The sequence below is a fragment of the Cygnus atratus genome, chromosome 2, assembly GCF_013377495.2.
Source record: "Cygnus atratus isolate AKBS03 ecotype Queensland, Australia chromosome 2, CAtr_DNAZoo_HiC_assembly, whole genome shotgun sequence".
In the NCBI taxonomy this organism is placed as follows: domain Eukaryota; kingdom Metazoa; phylum Chordata; class Aves; order Anseriformes; family Anatidae; genus Cygnus; species Cygnus atratus.
In genome coordinates, this window is record NC_066363.1 from 102,334,628 (window position 1) to 102,356,602 (window position 21,975).

The 21,975-nt window shown below is 40.2% G+C and overlaps 2 protein-coding genes across 2 annotated transcripts in view; one reads left to right on the forward strand and one right to left on the reverse strand.

Annotated features, from left to right (window-relative positions):
* The window catches only part of LOC118259865 (translation initiation factor IF-2-like), a 101,357-nt gene extending 90,634 nt beyond the window's left edge, over positions 1-10,723 (reverse strand). The window contains exons 1-2 of the mRNA XM_050708771.1: positions 10,671-10,723; positions 9,437-10,276 (exon numbers count right to left, since the gene is read on the reverse strand). Of these exons, the coding sequence (XP_050564728.1) occupies positions 9,437-10,276; positions 10,671-10,723 (893 nt within the window). The remainder of the gene's footprint in view (positions 1-9,436; positions 10,277-10,670) is intronic.
* DSEL (dermatan sulfate epimerase like) lies at positions 9,753-15,418 on the forward strand. Its single transcript, XM_035569704.2, has 2 exons — positions 9,753-9,899; positions 10,577-15,418. The coding sequence occupies exon 2, from the start codon at positions 11,560-11,562 to the stop codon at positions 15,208-15,210; it is 3,651 nt and encodes a 1,216-aa protein (XP_035425597.1). The 5' UTR covers positions 9,753-9,899; positions 10,577-11,559; the 3' UTR covers positions 15,211-15,418.
* Positions 15,419-21,975: the final 6,557 nt, after the last annotated feature.

Below are 21,975 nucleotides of genomic sequence, written 5' to 3' on the forward strand. Positions count from 1 at the left end.
ATATGCTAACTGCTTAACTGTTCTCTGAAGCACTTTTGATAGCATGGATTAATATTTTTGTTCTTATGTCTATTACCTTTCAGTAGTAATATTTAAAAAGTACAGTTGAGTGAATTTGCATTTTTGTGAATACATCATTCCTATGAATCAAAATAATACTTTTCATGTGTGCCAAGGATATCCATTGTATGTATGTGTACATGAAAAATATGTATTTATCATTGATATACAACACCTCTGTAAAGGTATCTATGACTTCTTAAAGCCTCATAAGCAAGACAAAGTCTTTCATACCATATATTAACTGTTGTTTTAAAATGGCCTCGTAATGGTTACTCAGGTGGGATTCTGAACTCCACAATAGTTTAATGAATCGCTAGTGCAATCAGGGCCAACTCCAGGCATAGGCAGAAGATGTAGTTGCCTAGGTAGAAAACTGCAATGGGAAGCTTAACTATCTTCCCCTAGCTATGCCATATTGCTGGAAAGCCAGTCTAGTTGGCTAATATTACTGGGTGTATGAACTAGGAGTTATGGCTGTGTGGAACTAGGGGAGGGAAAAGAGGCAGTAAATTTGGCATGAAATTCTGCCATCCTAGTTCATCTCTACCTCATCCCTCTATGGCTTCTTTTATTGCTGAAGGAACAGCCTTACCTCCCCAGACTTGGAATGGCAACATTTTTTTTTTTTTTTGTCTATGTTGGTGAGGGGTCTTGAGCTGGTTCCAAAAACAGTTATGTTAGAAGAACAGAGAGCAATTCAATTGCCATTATAAGAAACCTATTTATATGACCTTTGTAAATGTTCGTTGTGTTTTTCCTTTTTTCTAGATGAATGAATGCCATGTCTGATGTGATGAAAAATTCATAGAGTTTAAGACTTTTGAATTTACCCTGATGACTCTTGTATTATCAAGTTTGATAATATCTTTTGAGAGGTATATCCAATCTCAATTAAAGATTTCAAATTACAGAGAATCCATCATATTCTTTGAAAAACTCTTCCAGTCTTAATTACTACCACTGTTAATAATGTAGAACTTATATATCATTAAATTTTGAGCTTCATGTTCCAACTGTTTGATCATTTTATACCTCTTGCTGTTAATTTATGAACCCTCCAGTATAACCTCTCTGTGTAATGAACTATAGACTGACCAATTTGCATCCTAACTTTATTCCCCAAAATTTAAATAGAGCCTTCTCTTTAACGTGGATCAGCTAAGAACTATCCACTGTCTTGAAGTAATATTCAGGCTAATTTTGAATGTATTGATTTAGGTTCCAGAAGGAGCAGTTTCCTTAGAGCATGTTATCTATTTCATTAGAGCATTTATCTATTCCAGTTAGCTAAGTTTGTTACAGCCAGCTTGTAACAGCAGGCTACATGCTACCTGCATGTGGTGCTACACTGTGTTGTGTAGACACAATCTCTCTGGCAACATTTACAAGTAAAAGATAATGACGACAAAAGCACTCAGAATAACAAAGTATAGATGGAGAAGATATTTTAAAAAGAAACCTGTTGGCAAAAACAAATTACCATGAAAAGCTGTAATAAAAGTGGAATCTTTCCAAAATTTAGCCCTTGAAAAATCAGGGTTAAATCCAAAAGAATTTAATACAAATCCCATATTCCAGTCTGCGAGGTAACACAGTTCACTGTGTTGTCTGTAAACCAGCCTAAATCAATTGCAACTTGGTGGTATATTGTTATAACCTTAATATTTCTGCACCACTTTTCTCACATGAATTAAAGGAGATCAGTGACAATGTATTTAACATTTAGCAAAGTAATTGTTAAAATTAGTCTCTTACCATTAGTGCTTGGGACTAATTTTAAAATATAACATTGACAAAATTGGGCAACAATGAACTCGTACTTTAAAAAGACTTGATATCCTATACTTTTGACACTTTTAGATGCCTAACTCTCAAATTGTTAAGGCTTACTTAAATAGTTAAAAATATTTGGGATTCTAGACCTCTTCTGTTTCAAAACAAAATAGGAGAATTAGGTGTGGAAGGATTCAGTCAGCTTTACAAAGGCTGTTTACCTTAAGGTAGTCTCAAAAAGAAGTGTTTTTTACCAGTCCCTGCCTCAAGATTGTACCATTTCCTTACACCAGGTGAACTAAACTGAGGGAAAATATCTAGCTGGAAACTAATCTTTATTTTATCGGGTGAGATGCTGTGATTTTGTGTTCATCAGTTGTGATAAACCCTTATCCTGGAAAAAGGAGGAGATGGGAATACGCAACTAGATATGAGAAGAGCAGTAGATCAGTCCTTTCCAAGTAGCCCTCATTAATGTTAGTTTAAAGTACTTGTAGAACCATACCTCTCCATGAAGTAGTACTTCCTAGTAATTTTATTAAATCTAATAGGGCTGTACAAAGCAAGATATCCCACTAAGTTGGATGAATGTGGCTTTTATTGACAGCAAATCGTTTAGGATGCTTAGGTAGAATGGGATAAGTATTATGTAAATTCAAAGCATTGTGCTACAAACTGTGATATTCCACTTTAACCTGAGAATTTGACTGTTTCACTGTTATGAGTGAACTAAAACATGTTACTCCTGCCCACACTCCTTTTAATGCAGTATTCTTTGCTCAAGTAAGTGCAGTGTTTGAATTCTTTGTGATGTAAATCATCTTAATAGCTGTCTTAAATATTGTTTGGTTTATAAAAAGCAAAAACAGGAGATACTATTAATCACTGCTGCCAACCTCAGCACACCCATATGGGTTGTAATCTGTAGCTTTACAGGTTTTTTAACACTTCTAAAGCTACTAAATATAAACCTGTACATTAGTATGATGAATAGAAATACAAAAAAATATGCTTAGTTAAGATTTGTAGTTGTACTCTTTCACTATAATGTCTAATTTAGTATCTCCTTAATCATATAATTTGGAGACAATGGTGTAGATCATAACAGTTTTTATTTTCAGTCTTATGATTTAATTGCTATCCCTGTAGGTTCTGCTTATCCAGCATGAACATTTCACATATATATTCCTCATGGGATGTGCAACATATTTAAAAATCTCTTTAAGCTAATTTTAATTTATTGGTGCTAACAAATAAGCATACTGTATTCATAACTGATGGAAGGTGACCAGTAATGGTATTGGGATTTAGGCCCAAATCCAAGGTTTATGAAGACAATAGAAAGAACAAAATAGGCACGCACTTGATTGAATTCACAACAGTGAATTTACATTAGTATTGCAAAGTTACAGCTGATATACCTCTGCAAAAAAGGAATCATATGTTGGTTGCTGGCTCAAAATTTAATGCCTACTTGTTGTTGTTGTTGTTGTTGTTGTTATTGTTTTCTGGGAGGGGGAGAAGATATTTATTTCAATAGTTTCTTAGACTTCCAATACACAAGGAAAATACTCAGCAAGGAAAAGAAAAGCCCTTCCTCTTTCACTTTTCTGGTTTTGTTATGATTAACTTGTCAACCTACTCTATTTAATAAAGCGTCATTTAGGGATAGGTCACAAAACAGCTAAAATGCAAACAGCAAGCCTTGAATACTTAAATGCTTCCATAAATACAACACCATTAGCATTAATTTCTACAACTAGTAACAAGTTTCCATGGTGAAAAATGTGCACTGGTGTAGCTCTGCACAGGTGTTGTTCCACTGAATTTGATATTCTTAAAATTTTGTAGTGCATTGTGTTGACCTGCTGCTGAGAATCATCCTGAGATCTCACTGCTGTACACAACATCATCACTGACATATTTAAAACACTTCCACTGAAGACTGTTTGATAAATTGCTTCCAAAGTAAGAATGAACTGTTCCATTTGCTTCATTTGCAGTGTCTGAGATAGTCACGAATGGACTTAAAATTACCCCTCTATACAGCTGGCATTTGTAAGATGCAGTTTCACAATCTACTTAAGCTGGCCTGAAACTGTGCTGCCCCGTTGTGTCTGCACGAACAATTATGTAGCAATGAGACTGCCAACTGCTCCAACACAAAGGGGCTGGCAGGAGCACGCAGCCGGGATACAGAGTGCAGCACTGCGGCTTTTGGCAGTAGCACCATCCTACATCTCTCTGCTGACAGTGACACCAGGCACTTTTCAGCCTGTGAGCACTCCAGTCTTGCAGTGCTGGAGAACTCCACTAGAAAGAAGAGTCTTTGCAATACGGAAAAACAACAACAAAACACCACCAAGAAAAGTTGTTACCTTCTTTTTGTTTTCTACTCCGCTTGTGCAGTCTGATAAACATAGTTATTTTATTTTCATGTGTAATAAAATCAGAATGTTCTTATTTGCTTGTTTGTGTTTTGTTGCTATTGCTTTTAATTGGTTGCAATTCTTAAATACTTCTTAATATAAATAGAAATAAGAAATATAAGACCTGTAAGAACAGTACCACCACATGCTGTTTCACTCTTTTCTGGGTAATCTACAATCCATTTCCCCTGTACTCACTCAACCCCCAAAACATTGAAACTTCGAGCTGACAGTTGTTTATATAGTTTACATTTGTCAAATTTTCTTCAGCAGCATCAGATTTCTCCCTCCAAAACTAGTTGATTAGTTAACAGTGTAACATTTGTGGTCCACTCACATGTGGTTACACAGAGAGGAAGTGGACTTGGATATGGTAAAACGTTAGTGTAACAGTCAGATGGAGATTTGAAGAAATGGCCCCTGACCTGAGAAGGCAGTATACACTTTATTCTGGTACTAGTTTATTCTAAAATGCGTCAGCTATTATTGGATGGCTGAGGGTCCAACTCCTTATTTCTAATACAATTAATTAATGTGTGTGGTTATATTATGAAAAGTAACATGATTTCACATACTTATTTTTTAACAAAAATACATTGTATACTGAAGCAGACGAGGGATTAGGTCATTTAAGAGTTAAGAGTTTTTCGTTAGCATCCTTTAAAGGAGAAAAGACCATTGTGCCTATGTCTTCTGTGTGAAAGGTGGGTGCTACTGACCAACAAATGATATAGAAGAGGATCCATCAGACCACTGCATTCTCCTCCAACGTTTTTGTTGTTTTGTCTCTTGAAAAAGGAGCTATGCATGATGTATATTTGAAGAAATCACAGTGAGTTAGATCTATGGGTGGATTTAGATTGAGAAACATGTATCTTTCTGGCCACAGTTAGGTTTAGTCTGAGGTAAGATATCAGTCCTGCCAGCACGAAGAGATTTTTGAGTGGTCAGAACTCTATCCCAGACTCGTAATGCCTCTGAAATGAAACCTCTACTTTAAATTTAGGAGCTTATGTACTTTCGCTACTTGAGGAATTAGGCAGAAGGTCCAAGAGTCCATCATTACTGGATACCTCATTACCTCAGTCCAGATCCTACCTAAAATACCTGGCTCTTTTCATGTATATAAAACTGTGTCTCATATTTGATAGCAGCATCTCATTCATTTATGAACTTTGTATTATCGTTATGCTCTTTGACACTGGCAAATACTTTGTTGCAGTCCAGCCGATTATCCTCTCTTCACTTCCATCTGTTAACACTTGGCCTGTACTCAAGCAGGATAACACTGCTAGCATTTTCAAGATCATTCAGATGGCTGATTTTGGTATTAATGCAGAATGCTATCTCTCAAGTGGTACACCAGAGCATATCTCCAACAATGACCCACTCTCATATTTAAAACCTGAAGTGACAGAGAGGTCGCTTCCCCATGTGTCAAATTCATTTTCTTGGTAGATATTTTACAGCACCTTTTTTCCTCCTGAAAGCCAAACAGCCTTGTTTTTCAGCTATTCATAGTTATGAACAATATTTGAAACTTCAACAATATAATGCAATTTGGTGCCAGATGCTCAGTGCTTCTATAAATAATAAATAAATAATAAAAAAAACAACTTTATTTTACTTTCACAATTACTGACCACTCCTCAAACAACATTATGCAATCAACTATGACAAAATGGCACTTTAGGCTCATCTCATGAAAAAAAGCATTGGTTACAACCCACGGTCACTATTTCTAATTACTGTATTAGGTTAATGTGGCAAGGTTTTGGTAGCGGGGGCTGCAAGGGTGGCTTCTGTGAACAGAGCCCAGCAGCTGCCCCCTATCAGATCAGAGCCAGCTCCAGCTGGTTCCTAAAGGGATCAGCCGCTGGCCAGAGCTGAGCTAGGGAGTGATGCTGGTTGAGCCTCTGGGAGAGCAGATTGAAGGAAGGGGGAAAAAAAATGCTGTGCAACAGCAGCTGGGAGAAAGGAATAAAAAAATGGGAGACAGCCCTGCAGACATCAAGGTCAGTGCAGCAGGAGGTGCTCCAGGTACGAGAGTAGAAGTTCCCCTGTGGCCTGTGGAGAGGCCCCTGGTGGAGCAGGCTGTCCCCCTGCAGCCCATGGGTCCCACATGGAGCAGATCTCCACACTGCAGCCCGTGGAGGAGCCCCTGGTGGAGCAGGTGGATGTGGCCTGGAGGAGGCTGCGGCCCATGGAGAGCCCCCGCAGGAGCAGGCCCCGGGCCGGAGCTGCAGCCCGTGGAGAGGAGCCCACGCGAGAGCAGGGGGTCTGGGGGGAGCTGCTGCCTGTGGGGAACCCTGTGCTGGAGCAGTTTGCTCCTGGGGGATGGATAGACCCCGTGGTACAGACTCATGTTGGAGCAGTTTGCTTCTGACAGATGGACCCTGTGGTACGCAACCATGTTAGAGAAGTTCTTGAAGAGCTGCTGCCTGTGGGAAGCCCATGTAGGATCAGTTTGGGAACGATGGCATCCCGTGGGAGGGACCACACGTTGGAGCAGGGGCAGAGAGTGACCGTGAAGGAGCAGTGGAGATGAAGTGTCAGGGACTGACCACAGCCCCCATTCTCCATTCCCCTGAACTGTTCAAGAGGAAGGAGGTGGAAGAGGGTGGATGGTGTGAAGGTGTTTTTAGTTTGCTTTTAGTTTTTCACTGTTCTAGTCTGTTAGCAATAGGCAATAAATTATATTAATCTCTCTATGCTGAGTCTATTTTGCCTGTCACAATAACTGTTGAGTGGTCTCCCTGTCGTTATCTCAGCCCTTGAGCCCTTTCCGTTATATCTTCTCCCCCTTTTCCTTTGAGGAGGGGGAGTGAGAGAAAGGCTGTAGTGGAGCTCAGCTGTGTAGCAGGATAAAATTCCCATAATTACATAAATTAATTCCTCTGAAGTTTGGTTCACTTAATTGCTTCTCCTGGATGCCAGTTGGATCCATGAGATTGTTTGCTTCTTTTCAGTTGTAGTATAGTAACTGTGGGTCTCTGCTGGCTATTGGAAATTGCTAATTGAAAAAAAAAATAATTGAATGTTAGTTGCAGCACTATTCTTATTTTTTCAAACTATTTCCCTATCCTTGACTATTTTAGCCTCCAAGCACCTGCTCAACAAAGCTGGGAGTTTCTTCTTTTTCAGTTAGACATTCCCACAAAACATCTAGTGCCTACTGGAGATTCTTCATTTAGTGTTGCTCCCAAGCCCTCAGTGACATACTCCAAAACGTATGAATGACACTGCTTGCCACCAACTTCAGTGAAAGCTGAACTCCGAAAATGAAAATAATAGTCATAATATATATATATATTCTCTTTATATAACAAGCCAATGACTATTGGAGTCTTCTGCAAATTTATCAGGCAAGTGTGCTTTACAGCTGCTCCTAGAGAAGCAGGAGAACTGGTCTTTTTTTATACTTCTCACTGAAACATAATGATGTAAAAATGGCAGAAAGTAAGGAGCCTAAACTAGGTGAAATTATACATGGTTAAAGACACTCCTGCTTTGCCATTTGCTTAGCAGAAAATTAGTCTTACTTATTCTGCCAGTACAACATCTCTGATGTTGTGAAAGAGCTTCTCCTACAGGAAAAGCAAAATCTTCTCACAGAGTGAGAAGGTATCTTGGAAGAGCTTTACTCTTGCTTTCAACCTTACAAAGGTCCTCCACATGTTCTGTTCTTTGGGGTTAGCTAAAAACTTATGGAAGAAGTCATTCTCTGAGATTACAGTATGTTCCAGAATTGGTCGGCCTTGGGAAAATAATAATACTAATAAATAATAATAAAAATACCCACACCCACATAAAAGGTACAATGTAAGGCATAATGGGAACAAAAGGAAAAAGGGTTGGGAGGTTTCCATTTGTAGTTTGCCCCACTGTTTCTATTAATTTAAATAGGAAAGCAGCCTGTATTGTTGCTTTACTTTTCCCCTTCCTCTCCTCCTGTAATAACCTCCTCAGTAGCATGAAATAGCAAAATCTTTATAGTTTCAAGGTCAGGGAAATATATGCTGATCTTTGGCGATTATGCAAATTTCTTCTGATAGGAGGATAAGATCCAGGCAATAATCAGTAGTTTTTCCTCCTATGCTAAGTGTGTAGGTCACATATAAAAAATTAGGATGGTACCAGATGTAGTTTATCATTGATTGCGCATAATTAATAATCTAATACTGCTAAGGTGTTCTCCATAGCACAAAGAAACAGAATCAGTATCCATTAACTATGGCCATTACACATTCTTTTCAATATAGTTATAAACTGGGTAGATTAAGAAATGCTTAAACTTGCAACTGTATTTTCTAAGATATTCGGGGGAAAAAATGTAAAGTTAAGATGAATATAGGCTAAGCCTGGGAAGAAGTGGTGACTCATGCTCTCGGGTTGATTAAAGCCTACATCCTTTGAAGTAGGGTTTATAAACACGGTAGTTGGTAACATTTCAAAAAACTCACACTCCTTCCCTAGAAAGTACTTACTACCGAAGAATAGCTTGGTAACACATCAGGCAGGTTACATAACCAGCCTCGGAAAACCGTCACCAGCAATGCAAACTGCGATTCAGAACCGAGAATGGCGTTGTGCCTCTTGAATGTAGCGGGAGGACCACGGGGCACCCGGCGGGCGAGCCAGCAGCACCTGGCGACCCTTCACCGCATCGCTGACCGTGAACGAGTCCAGGGGTAATGTTTTGCACGTCTCATTACGGTTTTATATTTTACTTCAGAAGCCTTCAGCTGAAGCTGAAGGAGAGCCATTTTAACGCCTCGCATAAACTAAAGTGCCCGTGCAGGAAGGCGGTTACAGAAAACGGGACCCCTCCAGCGAGCAGATGCTCGCGGCTTGGGAGCTGCGGGCGCTTTCACCTCTTCAATCCTCCCTCGTAAACTTGCGAGCCCCAGACCAGACGGCTGCTGCCGCCCTACCCGACCCCCGCCGCACCTCCTCTCCCACGGAGCCCTCTCCCACCTGCCTGCTGCTGCTGCTGCTGCTGCCCGCACACCACCGCCTCCCCGGCCACCCCCGGACCCTCACCGCGGCATCGGGGCGGCCGCCACCGCTGGAGCTGCCCGGCCCCGCCTCCTCCTCGCCCGTCCCCCCTCCCCCCCATCCGCCGCCGCTCCCAGCCTCGGCCCCCCCCCAGGCTCCGGCCCCGGCCCTACCCCCGGGCGTGCCCGCCGCGCTCAGCTGGCAGCCGGCTGCCGAGGCGCAGGGGCGGCGGTGCCATCCGCTGCGGGAGCACGGCACGGCACGGCTCGGCGAGCGGCTCACGCAGTCGCAGGGAAGAGGAGCAGCCGGGAGCGCGGCTTCCGCGGAGGACCGGCACGTCCCTGTTCCCGTCCCTGTTCCGCGGGGAGGGCTCCGCCGATCCGCCGCCCCCTCCTCCGGGAGCCGCTGTGGGAGGGCTCGGACACGAAGTTGCAGCCAGCCCGGGGGAAAAGTAGCGGCAAGGCGGAAAGGGCCGGAGCCAAGCCCAGCCGAGCCGAGCCGAGAGGGGCCGGCGCAGCGCGCCGCCGCCCCCCCGGACGGGGCTGGCCCCGCGCTCCAGGCCGCGCTCACCGGGACCCTCGCCTCGCCCCGGAGCCAGCACCGGGGGAGGGGGGACGCTGCCGGACACCGCTGCGGGTAAGACGGGGGTGAAGCCGCGGGGAACACGGCATGGAGAAGCCGGGGAGGCGGGCGGGGGGCCGCGGCGTGCGGGGCGAGGCACGGAAACTTGCTCAACTTGTGCGGCCCCGGGCGGCGGGGAGGGGGCAGGCGGGGGCCGAGCCGGCGGCGGGCGCCCTCTGGTGGTCGTGGGGGCGGCCTCGCCGTGCCCCCCGCCGCCGCTGGAGGGGCCGGGGGCGTCCCGCTGGGCGGCGGCGCGGCGGAGGGAGGGGTGCTCCTGGCCCCCGCCGCTGCCCCCTTCTTTCCCATCGGGGGTAGAGCCGCACGGGTGGCGTGCTCGGTGCCCTTCTGATGGGAAGGAGCTCCATCCGGCTGCGGGGGCGCGTTGGGGATGTCTGCCCGGGGGTAGCTCGCCGTAGTGCCAGGAAAATTTGCCTCAAGAGCCGGGAGTCGCTTGGGTCAAGGTGAAATAAAGAGAATCTATGTAGCCAATCCGACTTTCCGTTTTGCCAGAGTTTTGTGGAACTTTGAAAATGTTCCTTTTTTGTTTAATTTCTTGGGGGGGGGGGGGAGAAAAAAAAAGTGTATTAACCCTCATCTTTCCTAAAAGCATTGGCAATTCCTCATGACTAAATACTCTGAATATGTTCCGGCACCTGTACGGCTTCAGAGAACTTTTCTTTGTGTTTTCACAGAAAGAACCATCATGCAAAGTGGAAGGAAAACCGAAACTGCTCTTTTAGCAAAAAAATATTGGCTTTCAGCCCCTTTCATATGTTTTCATTTTACTTCATAATGGGAGGAGCACGATTCTCTGAATCATTGAGGCAAAATTTGGGCATCATTGGCTGAAGATAAGGTGAAAGAAGACTTGAAAATGTGTCGATACTCTATGACTATTAATTCAGACAAACCTTTCACAAAGGGGAATAGTGGTTAAAAGCCCCACAGTCTCATCTAAAGGAGCTAATGAAGGATTTCTCTTCATTTTTTCTTTCTTCCCTTTCTCCCATGAGTCTAAAAAGAGAAAGATGGAAAGAGTGTATATAGAAATCGAAATAAGAAGAAGGCTGAAGAAAGTAGCTTCAGTTTTTAAGTGTGTTTTCCAAGTGCTGTAAATTCCCTAAATAATCAAATTCAACCCATTGTTTTGAATAAATTATATCTTTTTGTGATCAGTGAAGGTTTTTTTTTTTTTTTTTTTTTTTGGTCAGCTCTAGGAGTGGAATTTGACCTGATTGAAAGTATTAACACAGAAAACGTATGGCTCTGATTCCTGTTTTCAAATCAAAGTTTACAAGTTATCAAAGAATAGTGTTTTGGTTTCTTTCAGTTTCTGACTGTGTATTGTCAACCTGCATTTTGTATGTTTATCTCGGAGACTTTACTTTCTCCCTATTTTAGTGTTTATACTGTAGTGTTGTATTTGAGAAAAATGTGAACAGACAAGGCACCTGAGATTTAACTTCTCAACAGCCTTGCTATTTCAATGTTCTAGCTCAAATTACAAGTAATCTGAGTATCTGTTAGAATGTGCAGTAAACACTAAGTCTTTTCTTCGAAGAAAAAAATGCCTTAAGATGCTCATGCTTGTGCTAACTGGATCAAAGCTTGATATCTGAACATTGTGTTTTGTTAGGAAGTGCGTGCCTGGGGAAGAGGAGCTGCCTAATGGATCATGGCTCTGATGCTTACAGGGCATACCTTATTTCTAGCATTAATGATGTTTGCTGTCTTCACTTTTGAAGAATCTGTAAGCAATTACTCTGATTGGGTGACTTTCATGGAAAATGTAGGTCAATATGAGAAACAGAAACTTGAAGGTCTTGGTGCTGAGCAGAAGCTGAAAAAAACAGTTCTTCATCCAAGTTTGTATTTCGATGCTGAAGATGTCCATGCACTGAGGCAGAAAGCTCACACAAGCCACTCACATCTATTTAGAACTATCAGAAGTGCAGTGATAGTTATGCTATCCAACCCATTATACTACCTACCTCCACCCAAGCATGTTGATTTTGCTGCAAAGTGGAATGAGGTTTATGGTAACAATCTGCCACCACTAGCATTTTATTGTTTGCTGTGCCCTGAAGATAAAGCTGCATTTGATTTTGCCCTAGAATATATGGACAGAATGGCTGGTTACAAAAACTGGTTGGTGGAGAGTGCACCTGGTGATGAAGTGCCACTGGGACACTCCCTAACTGGATTTGCCACTGCTTACGACTTCTTGTATAATTCACTGGAAAATGTGAGAAGACAAAAATACCTGGAGAAGATACGGTCTGCAAGTGAGGAAATGTATGAGTACTCAAAGGTTCGTTCCTGGGGAAAGCAGCTTCTCCATAATCACCAGGCAACCAATATGCTTGCTTTGCTCACTGGAGCTTTAGTTACGGGGGTGGACAATGGATCTCAGGCAAATATTTGGAAACACACAGTTGTTGATGTGATGGAGAAAACAATGTTTCTGCTCAATCATATTGTAGATGGGTCTCTGGATGAGGGAGTAGCTTATGGGAGTTACACAGCTAAGTCCATAACCCAGTACGTTTTCCTGGCCCAGCGTCATTTTGGTATTAATAACTTGGAAAATAATTGGCTCAAAATGCACTTTTGGTTTTACTATGCCACCCTATTACCAGGCTTTCAAAGGACTGTGGGCATAGCAGATTCTAATTACAACTGGTTTTATGGTCCTGAGAGCCAACTGGTTTTCTTGGATAAGTTTATCATGAAGAATGGAGCTGGCAACTGGTTGGCACAGCAAATTAGAAAACACAGACCCAAAGATGGACCAATGGTGCCATCCACCGCACAGAGGTGGAGCACATTGCATACCGAGTTTATATGGTATGCTGCTGAAATCACTCCTCAACCACCTCCTGACTACGGCACTGCTAAATTGCATGTGTTTCCTAACTGGGGAGTTGTTACTTATGGGGCTGGATTGCCAAACAGCCAGACAAACACCTTTGTGTCCTTCAAGTCTGGAAAACTCGGTGGACGTGCTGTCTATGATATTGTCCACTTTCAACCATATGCCTGGATTGATGGGTGGAGAAGTTTCAATCCGGGACATGAACATCCTGATCAGAACTCTTTCACTTTTGCTCCCAATGGACAGGTGTTTGTATCTGAGGCTCTCTATGGACCTAAACTCAGCCACCTGAACAATGTCTTGGTGTTTGCCCCATCTCCTACTAGCCAGTGCAACCAGCCTTGGGAGGGACAGCTTGGTGAGTGTGCCCAGTGGCTGAAGTGGATTGGTCATGAGGTTGGAGACTCAACTGGAGAAATTATAACAGCCTCCCAGTCCGGGGACATGATGTTTGTGAGTGGTGAGGCAGTCTCTGCTTACACATCAGCAATGAAATTGAAAAGTGTATATCGCATTTTGTTGCTCTTAAATTCTCAGACATTGTTAGTTGTAGACCATATCGAGAAGGAGGAAGACTCTCCTGTTAATTCTGTCAGTGCCTTTTTTCATAATCTTGACATTGATTTTAAATACATACCCTATAAATTTAAGAACAAATACAACGGAGCTATGATGGATGTGTGGGATGCCCACTACAAGATGTTTTGGTTTGATCATCATGGGAGTAGTCCTGTTGCTAGGATACAAGAGGCAGAACAAGCTGCTGAATTCAAAAAACGATGGACTCAGTTTGTAAATGTTACCTTTCCAATGAAAAGCATGCTTGCAAGGATTGTTTACCTTTTCTATGGCCCATATGTCAATGTTTCTAACTGCAGGCTCATTGATAATGCAAAGTCTGGATTTCAGATTTCACTCAGTGTCAACAACACTGAAAATACGGTCTTTGTTGTGACTGAACATCAGAATTTAAAGACCAGGTTGGATTACTTGGGATTTGGTGGTTTTGCCAAAGTAGTTCATGAAAACAAAGTAACCAAGTTTGGTCTAGGTACTGAATCTGTGGAAAAACGAATTAAAAATAATAGGGTAGTTTTCCCATTTGGATTCAAAGTGAACATAATCGCAGGGTTAATTTTGGGTGTTAGTTTGGTCATACTGGCTTTTCAGTGGCAGTTTTACATATCCTTCAGTAAAATGTTGCGTTGGATCCTCATACTAGTTATCACATTGTGGCTTATTGAATTGGTGGATGTGTGGAGCATGTGTACCCAGCCCATCTGTGCGAAATGGAGCAGTGACTTGACAAGGCTAGAACATGATAAAGGCAATAAAGCCAAACAATTAGAAGGGAACCCCGTTGTTTTGCCAGATGTTATAATTACTTCGCTTCCTGCCTCTGGTGCAGAAATTTTAAAACAGGTGTTTTTCAATAGCAGTGACTTCTTATATATGAGGATACCTACAGCCTATCTAGAAATTCCTGAGAGTGAATTTGAAATTGATTCCTTTGTAGATCCATGTGAATGGAAGGCTTCTGATGTCCAGAATGGTCATTTTCATCTTCTCAGAGGGTGGCTCCAGTCTTTAGTCCGAGACACAAAATTACATTTACAAAACATTCATTTATATGAAGCCAGCAGAAGTAAAATTACTCAGCATTCTGCTATAAGCAAGGACAAAAAGAAGAGATCGAAAAAGAGAGAATCTCCATCAGAGCAAAGAAGCAGGGCAAGAGCAAGTCAAGATAAAGATGCTGAATATATTAGGGAATTGAGAAGACACCTTGTCCATTATCCTAATGCACGACCTGTGCTTAGTTTAAGTAGTGGGAGCTGGACATTAAAGCTTCCCTTCTTTCAGGAAGTCCTAGGACCATCAATGAGAGCATTATATATAGTAAGAGACCCACGGGCATGGATTTATTCAATGTTGTACAAAAATAAGCCAAGTCTTTACTCCTTGAAAAAAGTTCCACAACGCTTGGTTGCAATGTTCAAATGGGAAAATCATAAAGGAAAATGTAGTCTAAGTGAAGGCTATGCCTTTGAATATGAATCATTAAGAAAAGAACTTTCAAAATCTAATTCAAATGCTGTTTCTGTGTTGTCCTATTTATGGCTTGCAAACACAGCAGCAGCGGTGAGAATAAATGGCGATTTGCTGCCAACAAATTATCAGATGGTCAAGTTTGAAGATATTGTGAGATTTCCTCAGAAGATGGCTGAAACAATTTTTGCCTTTCTTGGTATTCCTCTTTCTCCTGCTAGCTTAAACCAAATATTATTTGCCACCTCCACCAGTCTTTTCTATCTTCCTTATGAGGGGGAAATTTCACCAAGTAGCATTCATGCCTGGAAACAAAACATGCCCAAGGAAGAAATTAGACTGATTGAAGATATTTGTTTTTCTTTAATGGACCACTTAGGATACCCAAAGTTTGTAGAATAAATGCTGCTGGTCAGCAGAAATTTGCACTAATCATCTCTGACTCCCAATTTGTGGATAAATATTACAGAACTTTGTTTATTCTTGTAAAATGTGTACAGTCTGCTACTTTCAGAGAAATTATTTTAAGAAAAAGATAGTTGTTCTTGCAGGTGTTTTTTGTTGTTTCTTTTTTCTTTTTTTAATAATAAATAAAAACAACTTGTAACTACTTTTGCTGCCTTTGGAAAAAACAAACAAAAAAACTGTGTGAACCTTTATGGAACTACCAGCTGAGGGCTCTATAGCTCAGGGGATTAGTAATGGAATATGGAGCTTTTCACCTCCTGCTCACCAGTTTGACCACAGTCCAGGTGCTTAGTTCCCAAAAGTAGTTACTATCTGATGATTGTATGAAGGTTTACATGAAATTAATCTGGTGGCATTGGCCCAGTTCCCAGTGGTGATAATTTACTCCCTTGGACAGGTTTTCTGAGACATTCTGTCTCACTGGTCAGTACGGTGGTGCAAAATAAACACAAGCTGAGGTTTAAGGCTGTTCAGCATCCCTTCAGTAGGTGAAAACAGCCACAATATTTGAGTGAATCTAGTTCCTTACTTACAGCCTCAACAGGCCCAGGACTGAAATGGATATTGAATATCACTGTATGATATGGTTCCTTCAGTTCAGAGACATGGCACTTACGTTGGGTTTGTCCTTTGACTTCATTCTCCATGGCTGACAACATCACCTTTTGCGAGCCTGAAGTAAACTATCTGAAGAAAAAGAAATGGGATAAAATTTAAGAAACCAAGATATCCCAAACTAACAGTTAAATATGGTGGATTTTTTGTAGCTTTGACCTGCCTCCCTCAACCTGTCTTAATTTTGAAGGTTGTTAACATCTTGATTCCTCACTCTGCTTTATCATACACCTCTAATCTAAGAGGTTCTGGAAGAATCTTTTCTTTTTGAGTGAGACTTTTCCATCTTTCTTTGTTGTAAAACATTTCTCTGCTGATTCTTGTGCATAAGTTCACCAAGGCCAGTGCAAATATTTGATGTCAATGTTAGTGGTCTATTGTTGATATCTGCATAAAATGAAAGTCTAAGATTTAGAAGATCTTAAATTAATCTCCAGGTCTGTGTTCCTGAGGGAGGTTTTGTTTTTCTGTATGGTGTATTTCTGAAGGACAACCATTGCTTACCTCAGATCTCCTCTCAGAGAGTGGAGAAATCTGAAACTCGCTCTACTCTCAGCCACTTCATGTTTGAGTAATTCCCCACAGTAAAGTATCTCCAAACTTGTCATTTTTATCTGCTATCATGTTTTTATCATGACTAGCATTTCTTTAACATGATGCTGTAATATGATATTGATTTCAAAACAGATAAGTTTGATAGGATAGATATGTCTTTGTCGTAGCTTGTTTTCTTTTTGAGTCACAGTTTTGCACATGCCCATTAAGCAAAAAGGTTTCCTAATTTAACTTGCTGAGTATTCTTTGGAAATGCATGCATACTGTAAATGTCTGCAGATGTGTAAATCTGATCACAAAGAGGCATCTGTTTCCTTTACGATCTGTTTTTTATTACAAATGGAATTGTCTTGAAATATACTTCCTTTGGTTTGTGGGAGCTGGGGTTGGAGTTTGGGGTTATTATATTGAAATATATGTGTAATTTTTGTTTATTTGGGTAATAAGCATTAGGCAATATCAAAAGTGTAGTGAGTCTCTTCATACAGATTATAGGTACCATTCCTGATTTCTAATATAAAGGAGTTCTTGCTTTTCCTTCCAATCTTACTACTCGTCCCTGTCTTAATCCCTCTGTCTTGTCCTTCTCATATACACGTTTCATATCCTTTGGAGCACATTGTCATGTCTCATCATGACCTAGATAAAAGTAGCTCTTTCTCTACCAGTCATTTGTATATCAAAATGGGCCTCTAGTATGATAAACCCATTGATATTTTACAGACTCACTTACCAAAATTTAACTGCTGTTTACTAGCAGCAGCAATTTTTTTCCTCCTTCTATCCTAAGTCTCACCCCTGGCTGGGTGGAATGTCATATTAAAGGAAATATTAAACAGGCTAATAAACACTGACATGGTAGTGAAAGTTCAGTTTGCAGCTATCATCCTTTCAAATTAGTTTCTCTCTTAAGCCATTTTTTATCATACGTTTAAAAAAAAAAAAAAAAGTATTCATGTCTGTACAATTTTCTGTAGTTGACAGAATACGTTTCAACATTTGCCTTCTGTTTCCAGGATTTATACTCTGGAATCAGAACAAATAAAATGGCTTTTTCTCTGTCAGATGTTTTAGGGCAACTGAAGGTAAGAATGAAGACTGACTATATATTTGTGGAAGTAGACACCTTTAAATCCCTTCCTGAAAGTGCTGTATGGAATGCTGTAATAGCCTATAAACCAACTTTGTTTTTGAGGAGTTAAGGTGTACAGGATGATCTGTCAAGAGGGTTATCCGTGCTTCTTTTGGCATACAGCTTATCTCATGCATTTATGTTTGGAATACATGCCGTTCCTGTCACTTCTTATATTCCAGATTTAGGAGCTATTTCTTTTCTGTACTGTACTCTCCAGGGTCTAAGAATGCATAATCTATTATTCAGATTTGGATGCACTCTGTGTTCGTAGTACAAATTTAATAAGATAAAAAAGATCTCTTTTCTTATTTTTGGTTCTTGTTGTGAGGGCAAACACTTTAACATCATTACAGTAAAATATGTAGAGGGAAAGGCAGTGTCTTTGAAAACAACAGGGTAGGAATACTTAAGGTATGACAACTCTAATTTTTCATCAAGTAATTGCTTTGTTTGGATTTAGATGATGAATTACTTGACCACTTGACTGAAGTTAGTACCAGACAGGAGTTATCCCAGCCATGGAGTTGACTGAGTTTGTATTTAAACTGTGGCCTTGTACCTGCATGAACAGCAACCCAAGACACAGTGGGAACATGCATGTGATTGCCCATCCAAATCTGAGACTTTGTAGAATAACTTCCAGTCGCACCATCCATTTTATTTACGAATAAATTTCACAGCTGTGATGTGGAAAAGCAGCAATACTGTGAAGGTCTGGTAGTAAAAAAAAATAAACAAACTTGTCTTTCTCTATTAAAGGCTAAATTATAATTTATATCAGGTGATCTTGAGCCAGATTGGTCATTACACTTTATTTTTTTCATGTGCAAATGTTCCCATTGAGACTACTGTCGCTCTGTGCATGAAGAACATGTGTGTAATTTTATAATATGTAATTATTTTGTGTGTGTACAGTTACCATCGAAATTCTTTTCAATCACTTGCATCCAGAGGAGGAATGGACACAGACTTTAACCTTATCTTTCTCCATGTAGTAATGTTTCAGAATGTCAGTAACATTTGAGAATGTTAGAGATTGTTGTTTTTTTTTGAAAAGCGTATATATTTAGGTATGTTGATTGAAGAGTGTTCTAGCACTTTCAATTATACTTCAGAAAGATGCTCATGAAAACTAGTCTCATATTTTATCTTAATTTTGCTTCCTCTTTCTCCTTGTGTTAAATGTTAATAATAGTTTGTACTACATTGAACATTGTACTATATTTGAACTCTCCTATTATGAGAGCAAAGATTTTGACACATTTTAGAAAAGAAATCTTTATTTAAATGCTTATCTCAGAATCATATTTGGAAGCCTAAGGAAAATAAACACCAAGGAACACATTTCAGTTATTTACTTACTTTGTAACTAAATGATATTGGCTCTGGGACCTATGCACTTGGGTCTTGGCATTCAGAGTTCTATCAGATGGCATGAATCTATAGTCTCTGAGCACATTTACATGCTTTTATTTCCCCAGTAAGACTTTTTTCCATGGGCAACATCAGTGATGATGAGCCACAGTATCATGGTCACATGGGTTCCCTTCTCCCTCTTAGCATGCAATTGACATACAACTCTTATCGGAATTTATGTTTGAACAGTGAATTTGCAGGATCCAGGAGTGAATTTCTGGACAAGATCCTCAGTTATATGTAAAATATATGATACAACTCATTTGACGCCAAAATACTATTTTAATAGTGTTAAAATGCAAAGCAAACAACAACAACAAAAATGTTCGGGTTTTATAAAGTTATCAATAACTATTTTGTAAAGCTCCCATTATGGATTAGATTTATCTATCTATTTATTTATTTATTTATTTAACCATTAAAATGGTTTCACTTGCTCTTCAGACTTCATGATCTGACTGCTAGGGGATTCTTGTCTCTGCCTGACAGTAAGTTATTTCCATTATTAGTCTTCGCTAGTTTGAGGAACATGATTATACAAAGTCTGGAATATAATAGTGCATTTACTCAAAAAAATTGAAGTGCACAGTTCATGATTAAGGATAAAAATATGGCCCATATGTTGGGGTCCATATTTTGGTGTATACTATAATTAGTATCTGTGGTATTTTTAGGAGAGTTAGAGGTAAAAATATTTTTTTTTTTTTTAAATTACACAAAATCATTTTCTCCAAGAGAATTAAGTACTGGATTTTAACACTTCTACAATCAGGATATCATATAATTCCTTTCTTTATCTGGCCTCCGTTTTAGTTTTGGTTCAGACTAAAACTTTTATGTTTTATTATGAATGGGCTGTTTTCTGAGTTAAGACTCTGTCTGGAGACTTCAGAGTTATGATTCTGTCTGGAGATTCCATTTCATTGAATTTCTGTGACGAATATCATGTACTACAAGTTTAAATCCCTAAATTGTGAGCTGTTCAGATTTGGGCCAAAAATAGAATTATGCCTTGCTGACCTCAAAGAATGTTTTGCCATTGACTTCAACAGGTCGTAAAATACTAACCCAAATATTTCTTTCTTGGAAGGAGCTATGCAAAATTTGTGAACTAAATACAAGTCTCTAGATCATTCTTTATTAATCAGAGACAACATTAGCTGGTTTCTAAAATGTAAAAACTGATTTGTCTTTGGATTTTTTCTCTCTTCTGTAAACGTTACCTTCTAGAGAATTGCTATCTACCTAGCTTGAATATTTCTAAACAGCAGAAATTACAGGAAATAAATTCCTCAAATGGTCAATCAAGATTAATGTTCCTAATATTAGAAGAGAGAATTAAATGCATTTCAATAATGTGAAAAATATAAATTGTGCAGTAGCCATAATTAAAGCTATCTGTAGACTGGTAAATTTATAAACCAAATGTAGGTATAGGAACAAAAATATTCAAAGTAATGTATGAAGTACGGTTTCAAATGTCAGGACTTTGATTTTATTTAGTGAGGAGAAATTTGTTGATACATAATCTGCACCATTTTCATAAAGTATATGAATGGGTAATCTTGTGCTGTCTCAGAAAATAATAATGGGAAAACACACGTTACTGAGTTGATACTGTTTTAAATTAAACTATACATCTCTTAGAGCTGACAATATGCTGGGATTTATATGTGATGTAAGAAAACAAAATCTGGTTTCATTCACACTTGTCTAAACATATAATAATTTCTGAAAGATTCTTCATTTCTGCTGATACAACCTCAACATTTAGTTTATTGTTTTTTACTGAGGAAGATATTATGGTGTTTAAGAACATGACCTAAAGTAATCTAATCTCACATTAGGTAATTTAAGTGTTGTAATTAAATGAGGATCCTTGTCACTCTAGAATCAATGGAAAGTGAGTGTCACCTTCAGAAGGAAATCAGACATAACTCTGTAAATCCTCAAAAGCTGAGGGCGATTAAACTCCTTTAGATGCCAGATGAAAGGTGTCAAATGAAATGGGGTTAATGGGATTAATTTGGCCTTAAATGTGTATGGTCTTACTTCTAAGTAAATTTCTATGTCTAAGCAGTTTTAGTGCATAGAAAATTTTATGTCCATAGAAAATTTTATGAAACATTCCATATAAAATAAAGGTCTTGTTAGAAAAATAACACTTCTGTGTCATCCTTTTTTTTTTTTTTTTTTTTGTCCCTTTTTCATCACTTAGGATATCACAAAATTTTGTGATGTAGTCACAGAATGGTTGAGGTTAAAAGGGACCTCTGGAGGTCACCTACTCCAACCCACCTGCTTAAGCAGGGCCACCTAAAGCCGGTTACCCAGATCTCCAAGGAAGGAGACTCCACAGACTCTCCGGGCAATTTGTGTCAATCCTTGGTCACCTGCACAGTAAAAAAGTGTTTCCTGATGTTCACAGGGAACCTCCTGCCTTTTCGGTTGTGTCAATTACTTCTTGTCCTTTCACTGGCTGCCACTACGAAGAGTCTGCCACTGTCTCCCTTAGACACTGCCTTCAGGTATTTATATGCCTTGATAATACTCCCCCTGAGCCTTGTCTTCTCTAGGCTAAACAATCCCAACTCTCAGCCTTTCCTTATAGGAGAGATGCTCCAGTCCCTTAATCATCTTCATGGCCCTTCACTAGACTCTTTCTTGTTTTCTAGTATGTTCATGTGTCTCTTGTACTGAGGAACCCAGAACTGGACACAGCAGTCCACATGTGGCCTAACCAGTGCTGAGTAGAGGGGAAGGATCATCTCAGTTAACCTGCTGGCAACACTAATCCAGCCAAGATTACCATTAGTCTTTGCCATAAGGGTACATTGAAGGCTCATGTTTAACTTGGTGTCCACAAGGACTCCCTGGTTCTTTTCTGCAAAGCTGCTTTCCATCTGGGTGGCCCCCAACAGGTACTGGTGCCTGGGATTGTTTCTTCCCAGGTGCACGACTTTGCACTTCTCCTTGCT

What these genes read in the sequence shown, in the direction of transcription:
- DSEL (XM_035569704.2), top strand. Translation starts at nt 11,560, where the DNA reads ATGGCTCTGATGCTTACAGGGCATACCTTATTTCTAGCATTAATGATG.